Below are 24897 nucleotides of genomic sequence, written 5' to 3'. Positions count from 1 at the left end.
ATTAATGGAGGTGGTGTAGTTAGGTAGGAGTAATGAAGAGAGAGAAAGGTGGATAGAAGAGAGAGAGTAATGGGGGAGAAGTATTGAGGAAGAAGAAGAGTGAGAGTGGGAGCATGTGGGGGAGGTAGGGGAAAGGGAAGAGAGCAGGGGGAGGGGAGGGACGGGCGGGGAAAAGGTGGTGGGTTGGTGCGGGTTAGCAGTAGCGCGGGAGCTAAAACGTGCTGCTGCTAAGGAATTAGCAGCAGCGCGCTTTGGGCGACGGCGCTACTGCTAACGGGGACAAAAAAGTGTGCCAATTTGAAATTTAGCAGCAGTGATCTCAGAAAAAGCGCGCTACTACTACATCCGTAGCAGTAGCGCGGTTCGCGCCACCGCGCTACTGCTAAATGGAGTTAGGTGGACACCGCCGGTGGATATTTGTAGCAGCGCGGTTTACGCTGAGCGCGCTGCTACTAAAAACGTATCAGTAGCGAGTTTCCCGCACATGCGCTACTACTAATTAGCAGCAGCGCTCCTTTTTGAGCCGCGCTGCTGCTAAGATTCTGTGTATAGGCTTTTCCCTAGTAGTGGCCCGTTCTGTCACGGGCTCACCCACCGAAGACTCTGTCTCGGGGACAAACGGAGCCGGTCCTCGATGTTCCCGCCCGTGTGTGTGGTTTGTGAGGCACGTTCCACATCAAGGCATGCGTTGCTTATTCAAATAACACACCACCCCTCCATGCATATGCATGGGCCACACGCATGTAGGGGTGCCCTCCCCCCCCCCGGGCGGTCTCCATATCGAGCACCCATCCTGTGGACCCGGTGATCTAGGGCGTTATTCGGCACCAAGAGGGTGTAGTGCATGGTGAATAACTGCTTCTCCGTGTTAGTGCATGTCATCACGAGATGACAGACCAAGTCTAGGCTCGTTCTATCACGGGATTACCCACCGATGATTCTGTCTCGGGGACGGACGCAGCCAGTTCTCGACGTTCCCGCTCGTGTGTGTGGTTTGTGACGCACGTGTCACGTCAAGGACGTGCATTGCTTATTCAAATAGCACACCACCCCTGCATGCATATGCATGGGCCACACGCATGTAGGGGTTCCCTCCCCCCCTCGGGCGGTCTCTATATCGAGCACCCATCCAGCGGCCCCGGCGGTCTAGGGCATTATTCGGCACCGAGAGGATGTAGCCCACGGTGAATACCTGCTTCTCCATGTTAGTACATGTCATCGCGAGATGACAGACCAAGTCGAGGCCCGTTCTTCGAGATAGTCTTTGGGTATCGAGAGGGAATGTGTCCGGTTTGTGCAGGAAGTGCGGGTCCTATTGCTCCGTTGGCCTCGAAACTTCTTGTGCTCCCAAAGGAGGCCATCGCATGTATATGCATGGGCTATCCGGTGGCCTCGGTGGTCTAGGAAGTTGATCGGCACCGAGAGAGGGGGTAGGCCACGGTCAACAACTGCTTCTTCTCATGTTTATTACTTTACACTCATTAAAGTTCTCTCTCGGTGCCGGTCTAGAAAGTTGACCGGCACCGAGAGAGGGGGTAGGCCACAGTCAACAACTGCTTCTTCTCATGTTTTTTACTGTACACTCTTTAAAGTTCTCTCTCGGTGCCGTTCTAGGAAGTTGGCCGGCACCGAGAGAGGGGGTAGGCCACGGTCAACAACTGCCTCTTCTCATGTTTTTTTACTTTACACTCTTTAAAGTTCTCTCTTGGTGCCGGTCTAGAAAGTTGACCAGCACCGAGAGAGGGGGTAGGCCACGGTCAAAAACTTCTTCTTCTCATGTTTATTACATTACACTCTTTAAAGTTCTCTCTCGGTGCCGGTCTAGAAAGTTGACCCGCGCCGAGAGAGGGGGTAGGCCACGGTCAACAACTGCCTCTTCTCATGTTTTTTACTTTACACTCTTTAAAGTTCTCTCTCAGTGCCGGTCTAGGAAGTTGACCGGCACCGAGAGAGGGGGTAGGCCACGGTCAAATACTACTTCTTCTCATGTTTTTTTACTTTACACTCTTTAAAGTTGAGTTTTGAACAAATGAATTTCAAACTTTGGTCGTAAAAACATATGAAATATGAGATACAAAAAAGATAGCGCGAAACAAAAACGCAAAGAGAAGGAATTTTTTGTAGAGCAGTACTTACCGAGGTTCGACTATCAGCCCTCGGTAATGTCCAGATTTTCCGAGAGTGACGCTTGGTAAAGCATCTAACCTAGATCTAGGGGGACATATTTTCCTAGAGCTGCTCTCGGTAAATCATCTAACCTAGATCTAGAGTTGATTTCTTTTCCGAGGACCGCACCGACAAGCACTCGGTAAATGTGACGTCTACTACTAAAGCATATCCCCCCTGTTGTTTCTTCTCTCTACTCCCCACCGACCGGCGCCCCTCCACTCCTCTGCCCCCCACCGACCCGTGCCCCTCCGCCGACTGGTGCCCCCTCCACCGCCACACCACACACCACACCGAGCTCCTCCCTCCGGTGAGCCCCCCTCCTCCTCTCCATGTGTGTATAGATAGATGGATTGATAGATGGATGCATAGATAGATGGATGGATTGATAGATGGATGCATAGATAGATGGATGGATTGATAGATGGATGCATAGATAGATGGATGGATTGATAGATGGGTGCATAGATAGATGGATGGATTGATAGATGGATGGATGGATTGATAGATGGATGGATGCCATGTAGATACATTTTTTTCAAAAGAAAAAATGTAGATAATTGTTGATAATGTTGTATGCATGGATGCTATGTGTGGATGTGACCGATGAGATACGTGAGATAGTGTCGATGAGAGTTGTTCTTGGAGGAAGAAAAATCAACTTTTGAGCGATGACGGTTGATTTGGGTGAGCTCCTCATGTTATATCTTGATAACGCATGAGGGGCTCACCCAACTCAACCATCACCGAAAGTTGAAATACCCGTGAGAGAGTGTCCACCATATATACCACCACCAGCGAGAGTGTCCACCGTATATACGTGAGAGAGTGTCGATGAGAGTTGTTCTGCGTGAGCTCTTCATGTTATTTCTTTGATGTTTGATTCTTATGTTTTTTTCCATTGTGTGATGAAAGGTGTTAGCATCGATCGATTTTTTGGCTATGGCTTCCTCCAACGGCGAAGCTTCCATTAGGGTCAACTCCACGGAAAAGGAGAAGAGCGCCGACGACTGCTTGGAGGCACTCCTTGAGAAGAACCCACAGCTAACCCTAATGAAGTTTTTTGTGGATCTGGCCAAGAAGAATCCCCAGCTAATGAGGGCAAGGCTACACCACGTAAGGAGAGTCCACCGACCATCATTCCTGACGACGCTTGGTCGTCCACTGTGGGGGATGCCCCCACGTGCTCTGACTCGACGATCACTGGTTTCACCGACTACACCTCGGAGTAGTCACCTAGATAGTTTGACGTTGATTTAGTGGTATAGTTATGTACCTGCTGATATGGACTTAGATGGCCACTTGCGATGCTTTTGATTGTATGAGTGATGAATGCTTATGTTGATTATGTATGATGTGCCTTATTTCTTGTTCTTTTGTAGATGAAGTGGTATGTGGTGTACAGAGGACGATGTCCAGGAGTCTACAATTCATGGTCGGAATGCAATGAACAAATACTTTGTTATGAAGGCAACTCCTACACCTCTTCAACAACAGAGAGACGATAGAGTATCATTACAATCAGTATTTTCTTAATCAAAAGAGAAAAACAGAATTACGCAATGGTGCAAGCCAGACACGGCTTAGCTGGTTCAGTGGGTTGAAGAACTTCATAATTCTCTTTCAGTTTGTCACAATTGTGGTGTTGCTTTTTTATCATATGGTGCATGCGTGCAGACCACTTTGTTGTTTAATTAGTCACCAGGCACTTGTACTAAAGAGCTACTTTGTGATTTGAAATGAAGCTTGTGTGAACTATTTATGGATTAATGCTTATGTGAGTTTGTTGTTAACCTGTGTGACTTGAAATGCAACTTTGAGTATTGTATAAATGTTTTTGCTGCACCAACTCAAGCAAAAAACAGTATGAAGAGAACTGGGAACAAAATTTTACCGAGGGCGGTACTCGGCAAAGAGGCATGCGCTGGGAGCTAAAGACACTTGCTGTTGCAGTTATGCCGAGAGGACTCTCGGTAGAGCAGTGGTTACCAAGGGTCGATACTCTGCTCTCGGTAATGGCCACCTTTTCCGAGAGGCGCTCTCGGTAAAGCATCTAACCTACATCTCTTTCCTTCTTGTGCATTCTCGATAATACATATTATACTTTTTTTGTTGTTTTCTTCCATGCTTGGCAAACAACCTTAGCACATCATAATAATCGTCCTGTGTTTTCTTCTTTCGATGGGCCTCGTCCGGTTCTAGAGACCGGCACCCCTCCGGTGGCCCCGGTGGTCTAGGGCGTTGTTTGGCACCTAGAGGGGGTAGGCCACGGGGAATAACTGCTTCTTCGTGTTAGTGCATGTCATCGCGAGATGACAGATCAAGTCTAGGCTCGTTCTGTCACGGGATCACCCACCGAAGACTGTGTTTCGGGGATGAATGCAGCCGGTCCTCGGCGGTCCCGCCCGTGTGTGTGGTTTGTGACTTGTGAGGCACGTGCCACATAAAGGACGTGCGTTGCTTATTCAAATAGCACACCACCCCTCCATGCATATGCATGGGCCACACACATGTAGGGGTGCCCTCCCCCCCTCGGGCGGTCTCCATATCGAGCACCCATCCGGTGGCCCCGGTGGTCTAGGGCGTTACTCGGCACCGAGAGGGTGTAGTCCATGGTGAATAACTGCTTCTCTGTGTTAGTGCATGTCATCGCGAGATGACAAACCAAGTCTAGACTCGTTCTGTCACGGGATCACCCACCGAAGATTCTGTCTCGGGGACGGACGCAGCTGGTCCTCGACGTTCCCGCCCATGTGTGTGGTTTGTGAGTCACGTGTCATGTCAAGGACGTGCGTTACCGAGGGTCGATACTCGGCTCTCGGTAATGGCCACCTTTTGTGTGACGCCGTAGTTGGCCAGCATGGTATCATTGTGACATCCATGGCTGGAAGTCTGTTTCCTCGCATAGGCTGCTTGGGTCGTGTGCATCGATTACAGATTCTTTTCGTAACTTAAATTAGAGAGGACAAACATAAAATGGCTTACAAGAGAGTGTGCCACAAACTATCATATCCTTTGTACATCTAGACGCGCGCGCGCGTGTGTGTAAACTGTCAACTGCCATGTGGTCAGGAGGATTGCCGAGAGCAGCTCTCGACAAAGATATCGTCATTTTTTTCAAAAATATTTAGCAAGTGATTTAAAACTTTTACTGATAAATGTGATCAGTTGGACCACATGTCAGTTAGAAAGAACAAACACAAAAAAAGAAAATAGGATGTGGCATATGCTTTGCCGAGTGTCGTATGGCGGCTCTCGGTAATGTACGCAGTAACTGACGAAGCCGTCTGTTGCGGACGGGCATGCCACGTGGCTCCTCTTTACTGTGAGCAGCTCTCGGCGTCTGCAGGGTTTGCCGTGCGGTGCCTCTTTGCCGTGAAGCAGTGACGGCAAAGATGGCAGTTTGCCGTGAAGCTGGGTTTGCCGAGAGTGACACTCGGCAAAGTTTGCTTTGACGAGTGTCCGTGTTTTAGCACTCGGCGAAGAGCATTACAACCGGCGTACTTGAAAATTCCAGTAGTGAGGTTTAGCCTGCTACGTCCCGCGCCGCCGCCGCCGACGCTCGACAGAGGAGAGGGACACCGGCGCCGCCGATGCAACTTGAGCCCACTACGTCCCGCGTTGCCGATGCAGCTCGTGGGACGAGAGCGACCCCAGCGGCGTTCTGTAGCGGCAGCGAGGAGAGAGGAGGGAGGTGGAGGCGGCTGGAATCGATCCCCTTGTTGCGGGCCGGTGGGTGATCCACATGTTGCGCAAGGGGCCGCGGAGTGCTAATAGGATTGGCAGACCACGACGTTTGCTTGGCAGAACATTTCATCTGAGTCGTTGATCTGATTGGCAGCCTATTAACGTGATGTAGACGGTGAGATGTGTTTAAATTAATTTGATCCAATGGTTCTGCTTATCCTGTGTACATTTTATGGTGTGGGTTTAGAAAAACTCATATTCGCTTTTTTAATAGTAATATAGATATAGATACACCCAGTAGTAGCTCTGAACAATTCGATTTAGCAGACTACCCCAAAGTTCAATCAGCAGGAATACCACAGTAATTACTAGTACTCATCTTGGTCTGGTTAGTACCATGTCAATCTCAGCAGGAATGCCTAGGCACGTGCATCTACACTACACCACATTTTGGTCCCGTTCCAGCCACCCGGATGAGCACGTCCGCATCCAACAGCTTCCGATACAATTTTGATTAGAAAAAGCAAGACGCACCCAAAATCCCCACCGAGAACTATCTCATCCCCATTGGGTGCCCCTTCCACAGTTTCACTATCCACACATCGCCGTTCCTCTCATCCACTCAGGCGCCGCTCCGCCTCCATCTTCCTCCTGCTACCTCACCATCCAAAGTAGCTCGCCCTTCTCTTCTCCATCCACCTAACACCACCAAAGCGCTGCTCTCTTCTTCTTGGCCGTGGTGGCTGCAGCTGGCCAGCCACTTCCCGGCTGTGTTTGCTGCAACGGCTGGGGCGGTGGCAGCCTGCTCGTCGGCGCACGGGGGCCGGGGTGGAGTCCCCGTGCCGTGGTGGTGGAGCCCCTCCCGGTGGCTGGCTGGGGGCAACGGGGCCGGTGTGCAGTGGCTCGGTTGCTCGCCAGATCTGACGGCCGGCCAGCACGTGCGGGGGCTAGCTGGGGCGTCTGTGGCGAAGGCGCGAAGTTACATGGTTTTCTAAAAAAAAAACTACCACACCTACACATCTGCATATAGCCCTCCCGGTCGTTCAAGTTTCTTTCTTGATCAATAAGCCTTCCTACCTGAAATATTTTTTCTTTTCTTTTCCTGAAACGTTCCGTACTCGTCTCCACATATAGAAGGCGGCTGAATCAAACAAAACAAATCGAGGAGAGATCCGATCCGATCGGGATCGGCCATGGCGACGTCCATGCTTCGATCTGCCCTCGCGCTCCGGCGATCGGCAAGTCTGAGGCTTCCGGCTCGCATCCCCTTGAGCTCTGCGTCGGCTGTATCCTTCAGCAGCAACACCGCCTCCTCCGGCAAGAGTGAGGACGCCGGCGGCCGGGTACGTAACATGCATCCCAAATTATTAGCTTCGATCGATTTCGCATTGGCCCTACGAAGGAGGTAGTTGAGATAGTTTTGATATGCCCTCTCATGTTTATATTTATGGGGTATAAGAGCATCTCCAAGAGACGTGCTACATAAATCGCGCTCTGAAAAAGATGTCTGTATAGCGCGCGTGTAACCAAAAACAGAGCTCCAACAGAAGCAGTAAAATAGAGCACGCACAAAAACGAGGTTGTAAATTTAGCGCACGCGGGCTATGGAGCAGCAAATTTGGGGCGCCGGCTTATGCGCGCGGGCTTCTGCATGTGAGGCCGCCAGGTTGTGCATCGGGTTTTTGTGCGTCTGCTAAATCTCCCACGCGCAAAAACACTATTTCAACACTGTAAAACTTCTTTAACGCGTCTGTTGGAGATGCGTAGATGTTATGCACGTTTTACTTTTGCGGGGACTAATCTTCTGTAGCTTCGTTAACTACATACATATTGGCAGCATCAAAATTCATTTGCTGGTGTCTATCTGTACATGCAGTCTGAGAAGCGTCAAACCGATAAGAAAGATGACCAGTCAACTGGAGCAAGGAGGCGACGCAAACAAAACGGGTTAGCCAACCTACTATAATTATTAAGCTCCTATATATGTCTAAGCTCGTTAATCAAGTAAAAACATCTTGTTTTACTAATTTACTTGGTCGCACGTGCCCTCTCAGACATGGCATCTCCCGAAGCCTGCTTGATGAGTTTGATGATTCTGATTGGGAGATGGCGGCGCTTTTGGACGACGACAAGCCTCCCCGAGGATCTTCCACTGGATCAGACTCTACTAAGGACTCCTCCTCCTCCTCCTCCTCCTCCTCTGCGGCGGCAGAGTCGGACGTGTCCTCGCCATCGTTAGGGGGCTTCTGGGACTCCGAAAGCTCTTCATCGTGGGGTTCGGGAGGAGGGGACTCGTGGTCCGGAGGAGGGGGCTTCTTGGGAGACTAGCTACATGCTAGATACTCCTGTGAGTCTTAGCAAGTTTTTCCCAGTTTAATTCGTCGGACTATAAACCAAGTGAACTTTTTGTGTAGTGATTCCTTTTTGCAACATTTTGTAGGAGAGCCAAAATGATTCCCGTATATTGCCATAACATCTTGTGCCTAGATATTAGGTTTTGAAACAGAATATGTCAACGTAAAATAGTACTACCTGGAAAAACTTCAAAAGTGAGAGGAATGCCTTTAAAGGGGGAACTTGTTTTTGAAACAAAGATTATGTCAAGGCTCTGCATCGATTGATTGCGTGCAGATGGAGATCAGAGTGCTGCGTGGTTTTAGGAGGAGGAGATTGTGGGGAGACGAGGCCCTTGGACCGTTTGAATTTTTTTGACGATTTCCAGACGATCTGGTTTGCTTTGGGCTTACAATTCTGATAGATGGGGCTGTTTTGCCATGCCGGAATGCATTGCATCATTGCATTTACAATTTACTTCCAGAAAACAAAATTTCATTCTTTTTCCTTTTTATTACAAAATGGAATTTATTGCCTGGAAAATGTATGTAGAAAACCAGGGCGGAAATGTATATAAAAAAGCATACGGAATAAAATCAGTTATCACGCAACATACATATATATGGACAAAAAGCAGGAAATAAAATCAAATGAACTTATAAACTGCAGAGTCGGGGTGCCCAGACAAACTAAGGCAAAGCTCGTACGCTTGATTTTCTATACTATCAAATACGGTAGAGCTACTAATATCTGAATCCAGCTATTTTCTATGCCTTTAAATACGGTAAAGCTACTAATATTAGCATAATACCTACGAACATGAGGACTCGCTATCTGCGGAACGGCGGATAGTGAAGGGGCCGCCAGGCATGCACTTGGGGACAGCGTGCAGCACATCAGCAGGCTTGGCTACACCAGCACCTTGAATGGGCCTCTCGTCACTTCTTTTTCTTTTTCCTTCCTGGCATGTTAATAAATCCTGGTGCTGCTGGCCTCACATGATCTGCTTCTGGCCAACTCTCTTGTCCCAAAAGTGGCTCCAAGCAATAAGCATATGTCTTCCTGTACATTTCAATGGAGTAGCATTTTGCTATGAAATCATCTAGTTGCTGAGAACTTTTGTATATAGCACATATGGCATGGCAACAGGGGAGGCCAGATAGTTGCCAATATCTGCATGCACAAATCCCCTGTTGCAAATTAACAGTGTACCTGAACTTGCCATGCTCAATCACCTCAAATCCATCCTTCCCATTCCATAACACATGACAATTGGCAGACCTAATCATGTTTTTGCTTGAGCTTTTTGAAAATGTTAGGACAAATTGTTCCATTCCAAGTCAAGCTCTTGCAAATATTTTCTTGTATCCTTACCATCATCTTCCTTCTTATCCACTCAAACATTGAAATGACAGCCAAGAATCTTGCCTCAAGTACGAGATTGTTGAAAGACTCACACATGTTGTCGACTGAATCACAATTAGAGCCAATCTTCAAGTGTGCTCTACTCCAATGCTCTGGACTTGTGTTCATCATATCTCTTGCTCCTTCTGGTGTTATCTGAGCCAACCTAGCTCTATTGTAGTTGAACAAGATTTGGTTGGGAGCTTTTGCACACCTCCAGAACCTCTTTTGTAGGTCATGGTCAGGATGTTTCTTTTTCCAGTTTGCATATATATGCCTTGCACACATCCTGTGTTCAACTTTGGGAATTATATCCTCAATAGCACCAATAAGACCTTTTTGCTGGTCAGATATTACTACCCAACCTTCTCCTTGGTTTGGTATTTTCAAATCCTTGTTCAACAATGCAAGAAACCAAAACCAAGATTCATATGTTTCCTTCTCAACTAAAGCCCATGCTATCGGATAAATCTGGTTATTTGCATCTCTGCCCAAAGCACATAACAACTGCACATATGTAGCACCCTTGATGAAACATCCATCCAGGCCTATTACCCTTCTACAACCAGCTAGGAAACCTTTCTTGCAAGCAGCAAAACACATATAAAATCTCTGGAAAACATGTTGGTCATCTCTCATCTCTGGATCAAGTGTTATAGCAACTGTACTACCTGGATTGCTTCTCAGAAGCTCTTGTTGGTAGTCAAACACTCTGCAGTACTCCCCATGTGTGGAGTTCAACATCCTTTCTAGCACAAGCTTCTTTGCTCTTTTGCACTTGGCTATGTGAACATCAACACCCAAGTCCTCTAAGACAGTTTGTTTAATATTCTCAAGTTTCCATGTGGAGTTTGCTTCTATCAACTTCCCATATTTCTTAGCAATAACTTCAGCAGTCACTAGCTTGTTGTCTCTCCTAGGTACACACTGGTGATCATCGACAAGAGTCGACACTTGAAGCCACTTGTTCTTTGTTGTTCTTGATGCATAGATCATCCATGGGCAACCTGGCCATGTGCAATGAGCTCTAACCTTTGCTTGCTCGTCCTTTGTAAATGCCAAATGGACACGCTCTTTAATTGCATAGTTTATTATGGCCTTCTTTATTTGCTCCTTGCCTCTGAATACCATTCCCAGCAGAAACTTAGGCTTTTCAGCCGTACTGTCGTATCTAGGCCACTGACTTTTTCTCCTAACCATAGTTGTACCTCCTTCACCATCACTTTCCTCGTCGTATGACCAGTCATCATCTGAGTCATAATACGGTGTTTCATTTCCTTCTTCAAGGCCTTCTTCACCATCCTCTACTACTTTATTATCTTGCACAATTGGACCTACTACATCTCCTCTTTTCTTGGCTCTCCTCTGCTGCCTGAGAGCTCTTGCCATCTTCCTCAACTCATCTGCTTCGGAATCCTCACCTGAACTACATTCAGTAAGGGGGAGATAACAGTCTGAATCTTCTGAGCTCTCATCTTCTTCCCTTTTATCTCTCTTCTTGTCAGCTTTAACTGGTGTTAGCAACGGTGCTTCAACAGTTGCACCAACAGGAGGTGAACTTGCTCTTGGTGTACCAGTGGGTGACCTTGTTGCATTCTTTGAACTTTCTGCACTAACATGATCTGACTTTAATGCACTACTTGTTGACCTTGTTGCATTAACATGATCTGACCTTGCTGCACTACTTCCTACATTTTCCCAACAATCTTGACCTGCCGCTGCATGTTCGCCACAATCTTGTGTTGATGCTCCATTTTCCCCTGCATTAGCAATAGTTGACCTTCCTGTACAGCTCAAAAGTGTCTGAACATAGCTTGTATCAACAACTTCAACATTAATTAGTGGCAGTTTACTTCCCTTCACTGTGGAATAATTTTCAGATATATTAATCTCCACCATTCCATCTATCACACTGCAAGATTTCTTCCCTTTCTTGTCCTGCTTGATACTGTCATTTACATTTAGCTTTGCTTCAACTTGATCTACATAAATATGAGCCATCTCACCCTCCTGGGTGTTACTGTCCATCTTTTTCACTGAATCATCATCACCTAGAAAGCATAGTCCATCAGCTAGTGATTTTCCTGGACAGAGCCAGTGCATCTTCATTAGTCTGTCCTTCCCTGCATATTCTTCTTCAACATCATACAGATCTTTAGCTATATCCAGAATATACTCATATGTCAAATTATCCCTCTCAATGGAAACCACAGCTTCCAAATCACTAGTGTACTCCAAACCTCCTTCTCTCTTGACAAAGTGCCCAAAATAGTGATATCTGACGAAAACAAAATCAATAGGATCCCCTTCATGACCTGAAAAAATGGAACTTTCATCAGGTTTCCTTCTCACAAATTTTTCTGAATATTGAACAAATAATATGCCACAAGGAAGAGCAGATAATAATGTACTGCTACTGCTGGTACTCTATATACACATATACACCTAAAAAGCCGGAACTTTCTGCTTGTGAATTAATTAAGGTACTATATCAAATTTGACAGTATAAATTCCTCTAGAATGTGCTTTTCCTGCTCATTCTGGATATCACATTTGACAGTACCTTAATTAATCTGCTATTTCTGCTCATAAGTTTCAGTTTGACAGTATATATTCATTCAGAATGTGCTCTTCTACTAGCAGATTATGCCTTTTTTTACATCTGACGGAAATAACTAATTCCTGCTATGTTCCTACATAAGTGATACCAGCTACCGAAAATATTCGTCTAACTAGAGAGAGATTTGCCGGACATTCATTGAAATACACATGCTTGCCACTATAATACAGATGTTCGTAAATTTGGACGTGGCTCTCTCATCCTCAAACGTGGCTCCCCATCCTCTCCATCAGAACAATAAACAATGGTGGCTGACGATACATAGATGACAGAAACTCCCAAAATCCCCTCCATCATAACCCTTTCCCGTGGTACCCTAAAATCCCTAAATCACACATCAGAGAGAGGGGCAATGGGTTCGCATCACGTACCGGGATCCATGGCTTCAATCCGATCACGATTTCATCGTCTGGATCATGGGCGACGACGCCTGCGGCGGATTCAACCTCGACGGCGACGACGGCTGCGGAGGTGGCGTCGAAGGAAGCAGAGGACGCGAACCGACCGGAGAGAGAGGGGTTTGGGTGCGTTCACCTGGTCCAACCCAACCGAGCCACGTCACCAGAACATAACTCTCTCTACTCACCACAATACCATGCCATGTCACGCGGTGTTGCCCCAAAACCGAGTTAAATTGATGCAAAACCACTTAGGGGGAGATTTATCCGCTTTTGGGGATTTTAGGGTGTAAAGTGTACCAAATTCGAGTTCAGGGGGATATTCGTCCATCAGACCACATTTGAGGGTGAAATATGGACTTCTTTCTTCTAGGATTAACAATCCTCGAACGCCTGCAAGAATCACAACAACAATTGCCCGAGTCAGCTTCATGTTTCGTCATGGTACAAGACAAAAGGAAGTTATGTTTAACGATTTATGGGAAGATCGCGACATTGAATCGCTATCCTAGCCATGGACGGCACGGTGGATTTCCCCTTCGCGATGGCCACGCTAATCTTCTACTTTTTCGCACCGCCCAGGGCGCCTGATGCACCACCGAAAGAAGAAGTCACTTGTTTCCTCTTCACCCTAGCTGAGACGACATCACCCTCGTTGTTGCCGCCACCCGAGGCGCCTGCTCTGGGACCATCCGCGCCATTGGGGGCTACCGACTGACCCCACTTACCATCCTTTGGAAGCGCGCACGCGCTGGGGACGGGGGCTGCTGTTACGACCATTTGAATTTGGACGATTTTTTTTGTTTTGGGCATACAAACCTGATAGATGGGACTGTATTGCCATGCCAGAATGTATTGCATGTGCAGTTTACATCCATAAAACAAAATTTATTTCCTTTTCTTCTTTGTTACAATCTGGAATCTATATCTATTGCCAGCAAAATGTATGTACAAAACCAGGGGGGAAATTATGTGAAAAAAAATACAGAACAAAATCAGTCATCACACAATATACATATGGAGAAAAAGAAGAAAATAAAATCAAATGTACTTATCAACTGCAGAGTCGAGTTCCCAGGAAATAAAATCAGTCATATGCTCGTACAATTGATTGTCTATACCATCAAATACGGTAGAGCTACTAATATTTGAATCCAACTATTTTCTATATCTTCAAATATAATAGAGCTACTAATATTCGTATAACCCTGCAAATAGGAGAACTCTCTACCAGCGCGAGAGGCAGATGGTGAAGAGGCCGCTAGGCTTGCCCTTGGGGGCAGCAGGCAGCGCAGTAGCTGGCTTGGCTACACCAGCACCTTCAAGAGGCCTCTCAGGCTCTATACAATGCAAGACACTTAGGGGGAGGTGCTTAGATAAACAAACCAGTGTTTTTTAAGCATCGGTGCTTATTTGTAAAAGGTATACGCTTAATTAGGCGTCTCTTCTACAGAAATAGGCACTGATACATCAGCAAAACCCGGTTTATTTTTCTGTGCACCTAGCATTGTACAAGGCCTCATAACTTGGGTTGTTTTTGGCGGGGAAACGTTGAAGTTTATTCAAATGACGGAATCTCCGAGGCTACCACCGCGAGGACTCTCCGGTGGTACCAGGAACCAAGTCTTACAAACCTTATTCAAGCACAGCCAACAAATGAGCAGCATCGTGGGAGATGACATCTTCATCGCCGTCACCCGGGCCGCCATGTGTTGGCATTCTTAACCGTAATGCCCTCCACCTCATATTGGCTGCCGTCGCCGTTCTCCGGCCACCATGGCCCGGCCATCATCGCCGTGGACCGGATACCATCCTTGCGCCATATAGTCACTGCTGCCCAGCCACCGCGTCTGCGTTGCTGTTGTGTAGCTACTGCCCGGGTCGAGCTGATGTACTCATGTCCCTATCAGGTTTGCAATGATCTTATGTGAATCGTGCACAAAATTGATATCGATCTAAGCGAATTCGAATCCCGTTCTAGATCGATTGATTTGATCGGGGTTCGAAGGCTGTTCCAGCGAATCCGGTAACTATGAAGCAAATGATCGAATCATGCCAAAACATACATGACTCACTCACTGCCATTTACTCCCATCTCTCTACTTCCTTCTTTCCTTTGAGGTGTGCCAAATCAGTTGATCAACTCTCCCAAAAAACACTCTAGTTCTTTCCTTCCTTCTTTAAAGCAGATTTTTTAAAGGTTAGCGGACAAGCAGTGGGAGATGCCCAAAAGCAAGTGCAAATTACTGCAAGCAACCTTGCATTTTTAAACAAAAAATATATATTGAGAGGGGGAACTTTATTTAGAAGTTTACAAATTTACGACGACCTCACCTACATAGTTGCAAACTCAAAACAACATGGTAATTAAGAACTTGTGCGCCGGGGTTTATTTTATTAGGGGTGTATGAGGCTGATCGAATTGAGGTGGACCACTACTTTTCGTCTTGTCCATTGCACACCCAAACAGCAATCTCCTTCTCAAACTTGTCCATTGCAGGTCCTGGCAATATCATGTTTATCACGATCACGTCCTGACCCTTGCCATTCCTACACCTCATGTGGCAGCTCACAGAGTCGAAGGAGATGTCCCCCACCATGGGTAAGCCGCCGCCAACCCGCTTCGCCCATTGGAAGTCCAGCGCCTCCTGTCCAATCCATTTCATGTCAGAGACCTCATACATTTTATCAATGGTGAGAGGTGGCTGCCCATGTAGAGATGCCATGAAATCCACCATGAACTCCATGTTGTCGTCTGTCATGTTGCGCTTGGCCTCACGGATGAGTCCGAGTGTGTAGCTAAGTGGGTTGCCAGATAGCTCTCCGACGGTCGTGTCTGCCACAGGGTAGAATAGTGCGTTGCCGTAAAACCCATGCGGGACGATCCCATGGCGCTTCCCACCCCCGCGAACATTCATAGAGAACATTAGGCCCACCCGCTGGTGGTGCTCATAGCCGAGCGCCACCGTGCGGCAACGCCACATGACCGCTGTCAGAAGCTCGAAGCTTGTGGCTGGTGGCGAAAGATGTGCGGGGCATGGTGGCTTCGTAGCGCTGCGATGTCTCCCGGGCCAAAGATGAAGAAGCGGATGACCATTTCTTCCGGCGGTGTTGACAACATAACATCGTTGCCGGTGCTGCCTAACCTTTGGAGGAATCCCACAAATTCCGGGCTTATTTGCGGTGGGATGCGTGCTGTCAGGATCTCCCTATTCCACACCGGCGATACAATTTTGGAGGCATCACCCCCTGTACGAGCCAAGTCGGCGATGCATTTTATGTGAAGACCAATCACAAATCCTCCACATCTCAGTTGGGTTACCTATTCACATTGATTAATACAGAAAATAAGAAATGTTAGTAATGTTGTAAAGCGGTGGCTTCCTCCGTTTCGATTTAGTTTACATATTATCCTAAGACAAACTTTATAAAGTTTGACAAAAAATATATAAGAAAATATACAACATATACAATAAAAAATATATGAAAATATATTCAATGATGAATCTAATATGGTTTTCTTTGGTATTGTAGATGTTAAAAAAAATTACAAACTGTCAAAGTTTAACATAAGACAATACTAATATGTGAAGTTAAATTGAAATGAAAAAGAAATGGATATAGTTAGTTATGCCTGTGCGTGTCCTTATGGAATATAATTTATAATTACGTACCTGATGCATGTAGAATCTGATTGGCCATGTGTCGCCCAGTGGTTGCATACTCGACCCTTTTAGAGAAAATGTTGTTTGCACATGATAAATATTGTGTGTATTTTTGGACTTTGAACCATCGTAACTAGATAATATGGATGTACGTAGTAACGTGTTTGAGTATATTATTAAAATTAGATAGATAGACATTAGTGTGGAATAATGAGGTGAAGAGTTGAAGGCTAGCTAGGTAGCTACCTGCATGAAGAACAAGGGAACTCCAACAACAACCCTAGGATCGCCCACCTCGCACAACAGTTCTTCGATGCATGGGTACGGCGGCAGAGGCGACGGCTTGCCAAGATCATCCATGGACACGTCCACCTCCGCCTCCACGAACACAACGCCTTCCCCCGTGCACTCGACAGCTAGCTTTCCCCCAGCAGCCTCCCGGAGACGGCCTGCTAGCGGGTAGTAGTGCACCAGCGCCTCCGCAAGGGCCGCCTTGACTAGCTTTGCAGCAGTGGCAGGCTGCCCCGGCCCGTGGTCGACAGCACGAAAGAACTCGATGGCAGGCTGCAGAAATCGCAGGTCCATGTCATCATCAACGTCGGAGAGAGCCAGAGTCTCGTGCGGCGTTGCTTGCGCCGGCACCACGAGCTCGGGTTTTCTCCGACGTGCCACAAAGGATGCCATCTTTGCTAAATGAGGAGCGTCTAGTGTAGTGCGTACATGAGTGGCTGGTTTGTTCTTCTACTTATGTAATGGACACAGGGCAGCTTGTCATGTGGATATGGCGCAAGGACACTCAATTTATAGGCTTCAGCTTTGCTGCAAAAGCATTCGCCATGCGTGTTGCATGATTATCCCGGGTCCACGTGTTGACAAGATACCGCAAGTATGCAACATCCAACGAAACACTGCAATAAGTTGATTCACATGCCATTCATTTATTCCCAGTAAGCATGCATCGAAACCCGATAACCAACGGACACGTCCCTAACACCTAGCAGGCAACGAAAGCGTCTTCTCCCCACATGATATTATATAGGCTTGGTAACTGAAGGATCCCCCTAGCCACGTAATATATATCTTCCCCAAATCTCATGTCCAGACCATTGCCCGCTGGGAAGGAACCTCTGCTAAAATATTCAACCTTAACTGTCATCAAGCCCTTCCGTAGTGGAGAGAGTGGAGAGTACGACGACATTGCCGATACTTGACACAGTGTCTTAGGTGCTATATATAGGCACCATATATAGCATTGACCATATCTATAATATATTTTTTAAATTATTTGTATTAACTATTTCAACAAACATGGTGTGGGCAAGTGTACTAGTTACGCTAACTGCATCCACTCTAACTAGCAGAACTACAAATAAGTCAATAGCGGTAGAGGGTAAATGCATGGTTAGCCCGCCGGTATAGAAGCAGTATATGCATTAGCAGAGTTAATATTAGCCCTGCAAAATTGTTGATGGTCTCTTACCTTCCAAGAGGTCAAAATTGTTGATGATCTGTAGTATTGTAATTAAGTACTCCCTCTGGTTCCCCCAGCTACAAGTATTGTGGTAAAGAGGGGAGTAGATAGTATTGTTAACAAGTAGATCGATGAAGATAGATTATACAAACGTACATACATCAGTTTTTCAGAAGGAAAAACATATACGAGTTTTTGATTGCATATGGACTTGCTTCTTTAGCAATGGCCATCATTAGGCGCTAATACATTGATGTGTTGGTGGGGCAATGTGTTTGTCATCCATTGGGCAACAACTTCATCTCTACTGGCGAAGAGGACTCTGCTTCCTGAAGCAATAACATTGGCTAAGTGTCATGAGGTTGCTGGTCTTGCTTAATAGTTTGCTTTGCATGCACATGGCCGATTGATCCATCCAGGTACGTGGCAGCCACATGCAACAAATGAATACAGTTTGTGAAGTGCGGTTACCCAAGATTTGGATCTGATTGTCCATTCTTTAATGGTAGTAGTTTTTCTCCCTTGATCATCGTGATTCGTTTCGGTCAACTAGCTGCACTATTTACGAGTATTTCTGAGATCAACCCGTCTGTCCAAAGATACACCTGGTCATGGGTGACGATCGAATATTTCCTTTTCCGATGATAGTGAATCTCAAGATGCATAGGTCAGCAAACCCAAATTAGTTAAGCACTATATGTTACATACATGTCCATGTGTCAAAAATTTAGATTGGATTGCTTAGGATGTGATTATGCAGTGTACTTTCCTTGAGATGTACTACTTGTTTATTGCCTTGGGCGAGGCACCAACTAAGATTAGTCATTTATCCAGGAGCATCTGTCGGCTCCAAGCTAGTCAGCTGTGGTGGGTACAGGTAGTTAGGTTCTACTCCTAGTCCTATATATATGATGCTAGAGTTTGCATGAGCGATACGTGCGCCTTGCAGCGCGGGTTTTCAGTCGGCCTGGGTGTGCGGAGAGAAGAAAAACAAGGGAGACGACAGAAACGAAGCAGCCAAACTACGCCTTGGCCTCCCTCCAAAGGGAGCAACACCAAAATAGGCTAATGCAAGAGAGGAAGAAACGACCCCTCCGACCAAGAAGCATCAACACTTACCCCACTAGTAGAAAACCACCCATTAGACCCGGTTTCGTAAGGGTCTTTAGTCCCGGTTCATGAACCGGGACTAATGGGTCGTTACTAATGCCTCCACCCATTAGTCCCGGTTCAAACACGAACCGGGACCAATGTGCCTCCACGTGGCCCTGTGCGCCGAGCCCAGTCAGGGGGCCTTTGGTCCCGGTTGGTGGCTCCAACCGGGACCAAAAGTCAATTTTTTTTTACAAAAGTGGCTGCTTTAGGGGTTTGGGGGGTTATTTTTAGGTTGTTATTATAGCTAGCTAATAGAGAGAAGTGTCCTCTCTTATATCTTCGTTCGTGGTTTATTAACGCTGCTGCTATGTTCATTGCACCCGCAGATATAACATGCTCATGCATGCTTGCATCATACATCATCATATATATATATATATATATATATATATATATATATATATATATATATATATATATATATATATATATATATATATATATAACAAGTCCTACTAATCATGCATCATCATACAACTTCTACTCGTTATTAATAATAAGTCATACGATCATCATCCTCATAGTCATCGAACCCCCAACCCTACATAATTGTTCTTAGCACATGATCATCAGTATCAGGTAGGACCTAAACACCCTTAAGGTAAAATAGCATAAAACAATATAGACCCTGACTCTCCATTATGAAGAACGGCGATCATCCTGTCTCCAATTCTTGCCCTTCGCTGCTTATTGCTTCCAAGAAGCTCCTTACGACTGTCCATACATTTTTTTCATTCTTTGATTGTTATGTCTCCACTTCTTTTAGAAACCCGGTATAGACAGTTGAGATTCGTAGGACGACCTGGTAGTATGTTCAAAACATGAAGGCTACCATGCGTATACATCAGATGAGGCACACAATCATTCGGGATTATCTGTTGAAAAACATAGTAATAACTTCGTAGTTAGCAATGATGTACTAGTTTTAGAAGTGTGCAAAAAGATGCACGGATGTTGTAATAGTAAAAAATAATCTTACCAGGGTATCTCCATGGTAGTTACCGTAGTTCAACACGTGCACTAGTGGCACGTATTGACCATAATGTTGAGGATTTGATTGTAGATATTGTAATTCTCAAGATCAGTACAAAATCCGACCAGATGATTTTTCTCCTGATAAGTTAATTCGGAGCCTTCGGTGTAGTACGTTCTGTCTACCATCTTCCCACATTCTTTGAAGAATGAAAATAAGCTGTCAATGAAGATAAGTTGTCAACTATATATTTTGAAATAAACAATATAAATTACTTAATAACTATGTTTAGCTCACATGAGGGAAGAATTGGAGGTGTATCCACAAGGACCCAAATCGAATGTCTCTCTTGCTCGACTGTAGGATCACCAAGATCCATGGTTGACAACCATACCCTCATTAAGACCATACATCTTGCAAAATGCATCCCAATTTTTGCAACCAAAATGGGTTACACTCTGAGCATTGTACAGCTTTACTTGAAAATCCACACCATGATGGGTACTTAGAATAATTTTTTTGATTTCGAAACTTTTATGGTCTTGAAAACCCATCCTCTCCAAGACATAGCGTCTTGGAAAGCATGGGATAAGCTAGTCAAATTGGAAAAGATGAAAAATACACGTTAAAATAGTTGAAGTCGTGCTTAATTACGAAAAAAACTATTATCGTCGTTGCGTACCGTATGAACATTGCAGGTCTCCTCGAGCTTAATGCTGAAGCGCCGATCTTCGTCCAGCTCAATGAACCTGTCGCAGATACCTCGGTCGTCGTGGCACCAGTCGCACTCCCCCGGGCAGTTTTCGTCGTCCGATGAGTACGACATTTCCGGCCTACGTTCATAATTCAAATATTAAACTAGATCATTATTATTAATCACGGGTTGACTGTCGATGATCGATGTACGTAGCTCCTCTTTCATTCCCGAATGCATTATTATACCAAATTGTCTAGCACACGGGAATGAAGGAGAACTTATCCAATATGAGCATTCAATAAGCAAAACCAAATCATAAAATAAGCAAAACCAAATCATAAAATAAAGCATAGTATTCAAATTAGCATGCATTCAATAATTATAAGCAAAAGTACATCAACTCTTGGTGTCCGTACATCGTCGAATATTATCACTAATACAACTAGAACCGTAGCGCCCGACGGGTATCGACGCGGGCGATGGACACCCAAAGATAAGGAACCATCACAGGATCATAGCTCCAGTGAGATCCCTGAAGAACCTGTCAGGTATTGTCGAACCTCCCCTCCAATGCAACCATGTAGCGACGGACGTGCTCGTCCTCCTCGCTGACACGGTGACGTACCACCTCCGCGGTGTCCGGATGCCTCACCACCGTCACTGGCCCACGCGACCGCCACCAAACAAGGATCGGGTCAACAACGGGCTGCCTCCTCACCAACATACGTCCCCCGGAAGGTAGCACCTCCCAATACCAGCCCGGAGGAGCCCAGTCCCGAAGATGGCCCTGATCAAGCATGCCTCCACCGCCGAGTCGACGACGACGAGGATGCGGGATAGGCATCGCCGACGTCGATGCGGGAACTACTTCTATATATAGTTAAATAAAGTAGTTTTATTAATTAAATCAACTAGTTCAACTACTAAGCACTTACTATAAATAAATAAAGTAGTACTTACTAAAAACAAACTACTTCTATATATAGTAAAATAAAGTAGTTTATTAAATCAACTAGCTAGTTCAACTATATATGAAGCACTTACTATAAATAAAATAAAGTAGTACTTACTAAAAATAAACTAGTTTATAAATCAACTAGCTAGTTCAACTATATATGAAGCACTTACTATAAATAAAATAAAGTAGTACTTACTAAAAATAAACTAGTTTAACTATAGTTCTATTATTTTTCTAACTAATTATATTAAACACTTTCTTTTCTTATTTTTTTCCTATACATACACAGTAAATTGACAAAGAAAATACTATGAACAAAAAAAACATTAAAATTCTATGAACAAAGTTATACAATAGAAAAAAATCATAAAAAATTCTATGAACAAAAAAAAATCATAACAATTTGACATATTCGATCTTTGCATATATATGAACATACGAACATGCATATTCAACAATAATATCGCCAAAAAAATCTATTAACAGAAAAAAAAATCTAACACAATATGAACAAATTAATTACACAATATGAAAAAAAATCTAACAGAAAAATATATGAACTACACATCTAAATTACTACACATCTAACAAAAAAAATCTATGAACTATAAAAAAAATCTTTCAACATGTGGTCTAGTTTTGAATATCTCGACGCGAGAAATCCAACGGTGAAAACGGTTTAAGATTTGGACTCACGGTTTAACAAATTGTACGTTTTGAATAAACGGATCTACGAAAAAAGGGAAAAACTCTCAGGTTGCGATAAGTGGCGCACACGCGCCACTTGTCACAACCTGAGGAGGCGGGAGTGATATTTGTAACGAGTACTCCTCAACCAATGATTTCACTTATTTGTTTTGTTTTGTTTTGTTTTTGAGTAACTCGGGTTTTATTTGCTGGGCTTGGGAAACCAAAGCGTGCCAGCAGCCCACATACATTAATTAATTTAATCAATGAGGCAGCCCAGCCCATGCGTCAACGACAAGGCCACCCCCGTCCGCCGCTCAAGGAAGGAAGAAGACGAAAACCGGGGTGAGTCCGGCGCCGGCGACGGCGGCTACATCTTCTGCCTTCCACCTCCTCCGTCTTCTAGCTCTGGTAGTCCCCAATCGGTAATCATCAGCTGGAAGCCCCCAATCAGTAATCACCATCTTCTCCCTCCAAATCCCGTCCTTCTTGGACATAGTTTGATCCTGAAATCTAAAAGGTGGCCGCGCACTTTTTAGTCGAACCGAGCGGCCGCTCGTGCGCCGTTCGATCTCGCCCCTGATCGTCCCGAAAGTCACATGTGCTACCGACAAATCACCTGGTCGGGGTCCACCCTAGCAAATCCCCACACAACCATCACTCCAACCCACCTGCCAGCCACACACACACCGGAGGCGCGGACGCGCATGTCCATTACTTCCTCGCGTCCGGCGACCGCCGTTAACCGGCCACCGGAGTGCGCCACCGAGCACGCACGCGAGCGCAGCCTCGGTGGGATCCGGCTGGGAGAGCAGTGGCGTGCCCAATCTGAACACTGACGAGCAGCGCCGCACCGTCGCGCACCCAGGCCTCCATGCCGGGCGACAAGCAGTGCCTCGACCCCGCCGAAGGCGATGAGCTGCTGACGCGGGCGGGATCTGTCTGCGAGTTGAAATAGCCGCCGCGTCGCCGCGCGCCCAGGCCAAGCTACTGCTGCTGCGGGCGGGATCCAGCTACGAGTTGAAGTCGCCGCGCACGGCTGCTGCTGCTTCTTCGCAGATTCGGCTGGATCTGGCTGCTGCTGCTGCTGCCGCTTTTGATTTGGTGATTCTGTTGATTTTCATTTCAGGTCTGCAGCTGATTTGATGCATCTCGCTTTGCAGCCGATTTGATGCTCTACAGGTACTGTACTAGTGGATTCAACCCGATTTGGTGCTCTGTAGTTTCTGAGCATGTGCAGTACAAGTGCATGGTTCCAATTTAAGTGCTCAGAACATGCTAGCCCCCCTTTTGGAATTCATCTACAAGTTTTCAGAAAATTCAGACTTATAGTGTTCTATTTTCTAAAGAAACTACTGAGTCGCATATACGACCGTGGAGTTGCACATTCTTATCAACATATTCGCACATACATGGTCGCGGAGTTGCACACTCTTGCACGCATAGTCGCACACGCACGACTGTGGGAGGTGCTCACGTATAACCGCGGAGTTGCACACTCTTGTCGGCATTGTGAGGATAGGGTGTAATTCACCGATCGTAACAAGTCAACTGACGAATATTCACTCTAAAACATGTTAGGTTGCTCAGAGAATTGGGATCTGGGTGTAAGTTGATCTATTGTTTACTATTTTTTGTTGGCATCCACAGTAGTTGTAGTTGCACATATAGTAGTCCTAGTTGCACACATATTGATGTTTAGTTGGCAGGACTAGTTACACACACATATACTCAGTTGGCGCGGCAATGCAGTCTAGTTGCACACACATTGATGTTTAGTTGGCAAAACTATTGGCACACACATATGCTTAGTTGGCGTCATAATGTAGTCTCGTTGCACACACATTGATGTTTAGTTGGCAGGACTAGTTACACACATATATTCAGTTGGCGTGGTAATGTAGTCTAGTTACACACACATTAATGTTTACAGGTGAGACCCTCAAGATGCACATCTCACTAGCTGGGTTGGATGGAAAGGGGTGCTAGCAATGAAAACTACACATCCACGGGTATGAGGAAAGTTACACATGCACATCAACCGTTAGGTAGTTGGCTGGGAGGACAGTTTTCGAAGTTGCACATCCACTGCTTGGCAGTTGGCCGAGGTAGCAAACAGTGAAAATTGCACTTCCAACTAGAGGAGAAAAGTTGCACATCGACTACTAAGCGGTTGGCTGGGGGCAGCAAACATAGTTGCACATCTCACTTGATAGTGGGTAGTTTGAGGTGAGGTGTCATCATTGAAAACTGCACATCCATGAATAAAGAAAAAGTTGCACATCGACTATTAGGTAGTTGCACATCAACAACTAGCCAGTTGCACAAAACGGGGACAAAATTGCACAAAAAAAGTTTATCGAAACATATCCATGTGGGATCTAGTTTCGAAGAGCACATCGCGAGGATTTCAGCAGTGAAAGCGGATCTTAATTTCGATTTTTCGTTCAAAAGTTATGGCTTTTCTAATTTTTTTAAATCTGAATTAAATGCGTTCACATATGTTCGTGTGTGCGCTTTTGCAATTCTGGTTAAACATGTCGTGTAGTCTTTGTCTTTTTCTGGCTAGGAGGACAAAATAATTCCTAATTTGTTTGATTAAGACAAAAACATACTAGAAACGGAGAGGCCGCCACGGATTCCTATCGAGCCCCCAGCCGCTCGGTAGACAAGTCCTAGTTT

The 24897-nt window shown here is 45.6% G+C and overlaps 1 protein-coding gene and 1 pseudogene across 1 annotated transcript; one reads left to right on the top strand and one right to left on the bottom strand.

Annotated features, from left to right (window-relative positions):
* The first annotated feature begins 6440 nt into the window (after positions 1-6440).
* On the top strand, positions 6441-8422 carry LOC119331721 (suppressor protein SRP40-like). Its single transcript, XM_037604888.1, has 3 exons — positions 6441-7196; positions 7730-7800; positions 7908-8422. Exons 1-3 carry the CDS (start codon positions 7047-7049, stop codon positions 8179-8181), a joined length of 495 nt encoding a protein of 164 aa, XP_037460785.1. The 5' UTR covers positions 6441-7046; the 3' UTR covers positions 8182-8422.
* A 6622-nt stretch (positions 8423-15044) lies between these two features.
* On the bottom strand, positions 15045-17003 carry LOC119334185 (annotated as a pseudogene).
* Between the last annotated feature and the right edge of the window lie 7894 nt (positions 17004-24897).

This window comes from Triticum dicoccoides, chromosome 7A (genome assembly GCF_002162155.2).
Source record: "Triticum dicoccoides isolate Atlit2015 ecotype Zavitan chromosome 7A, WEW_v2.0, whole genome shotgun sequence".
NCBI lineage: Eukaryota > Viridiplantae > Streptophyta > Magnoliopsida > Poales > Poaceae > Triticum > Triticum dicoccoides.
This window is presented reverse-complemented; position numbering and strand designations above follow the sequence as displayed.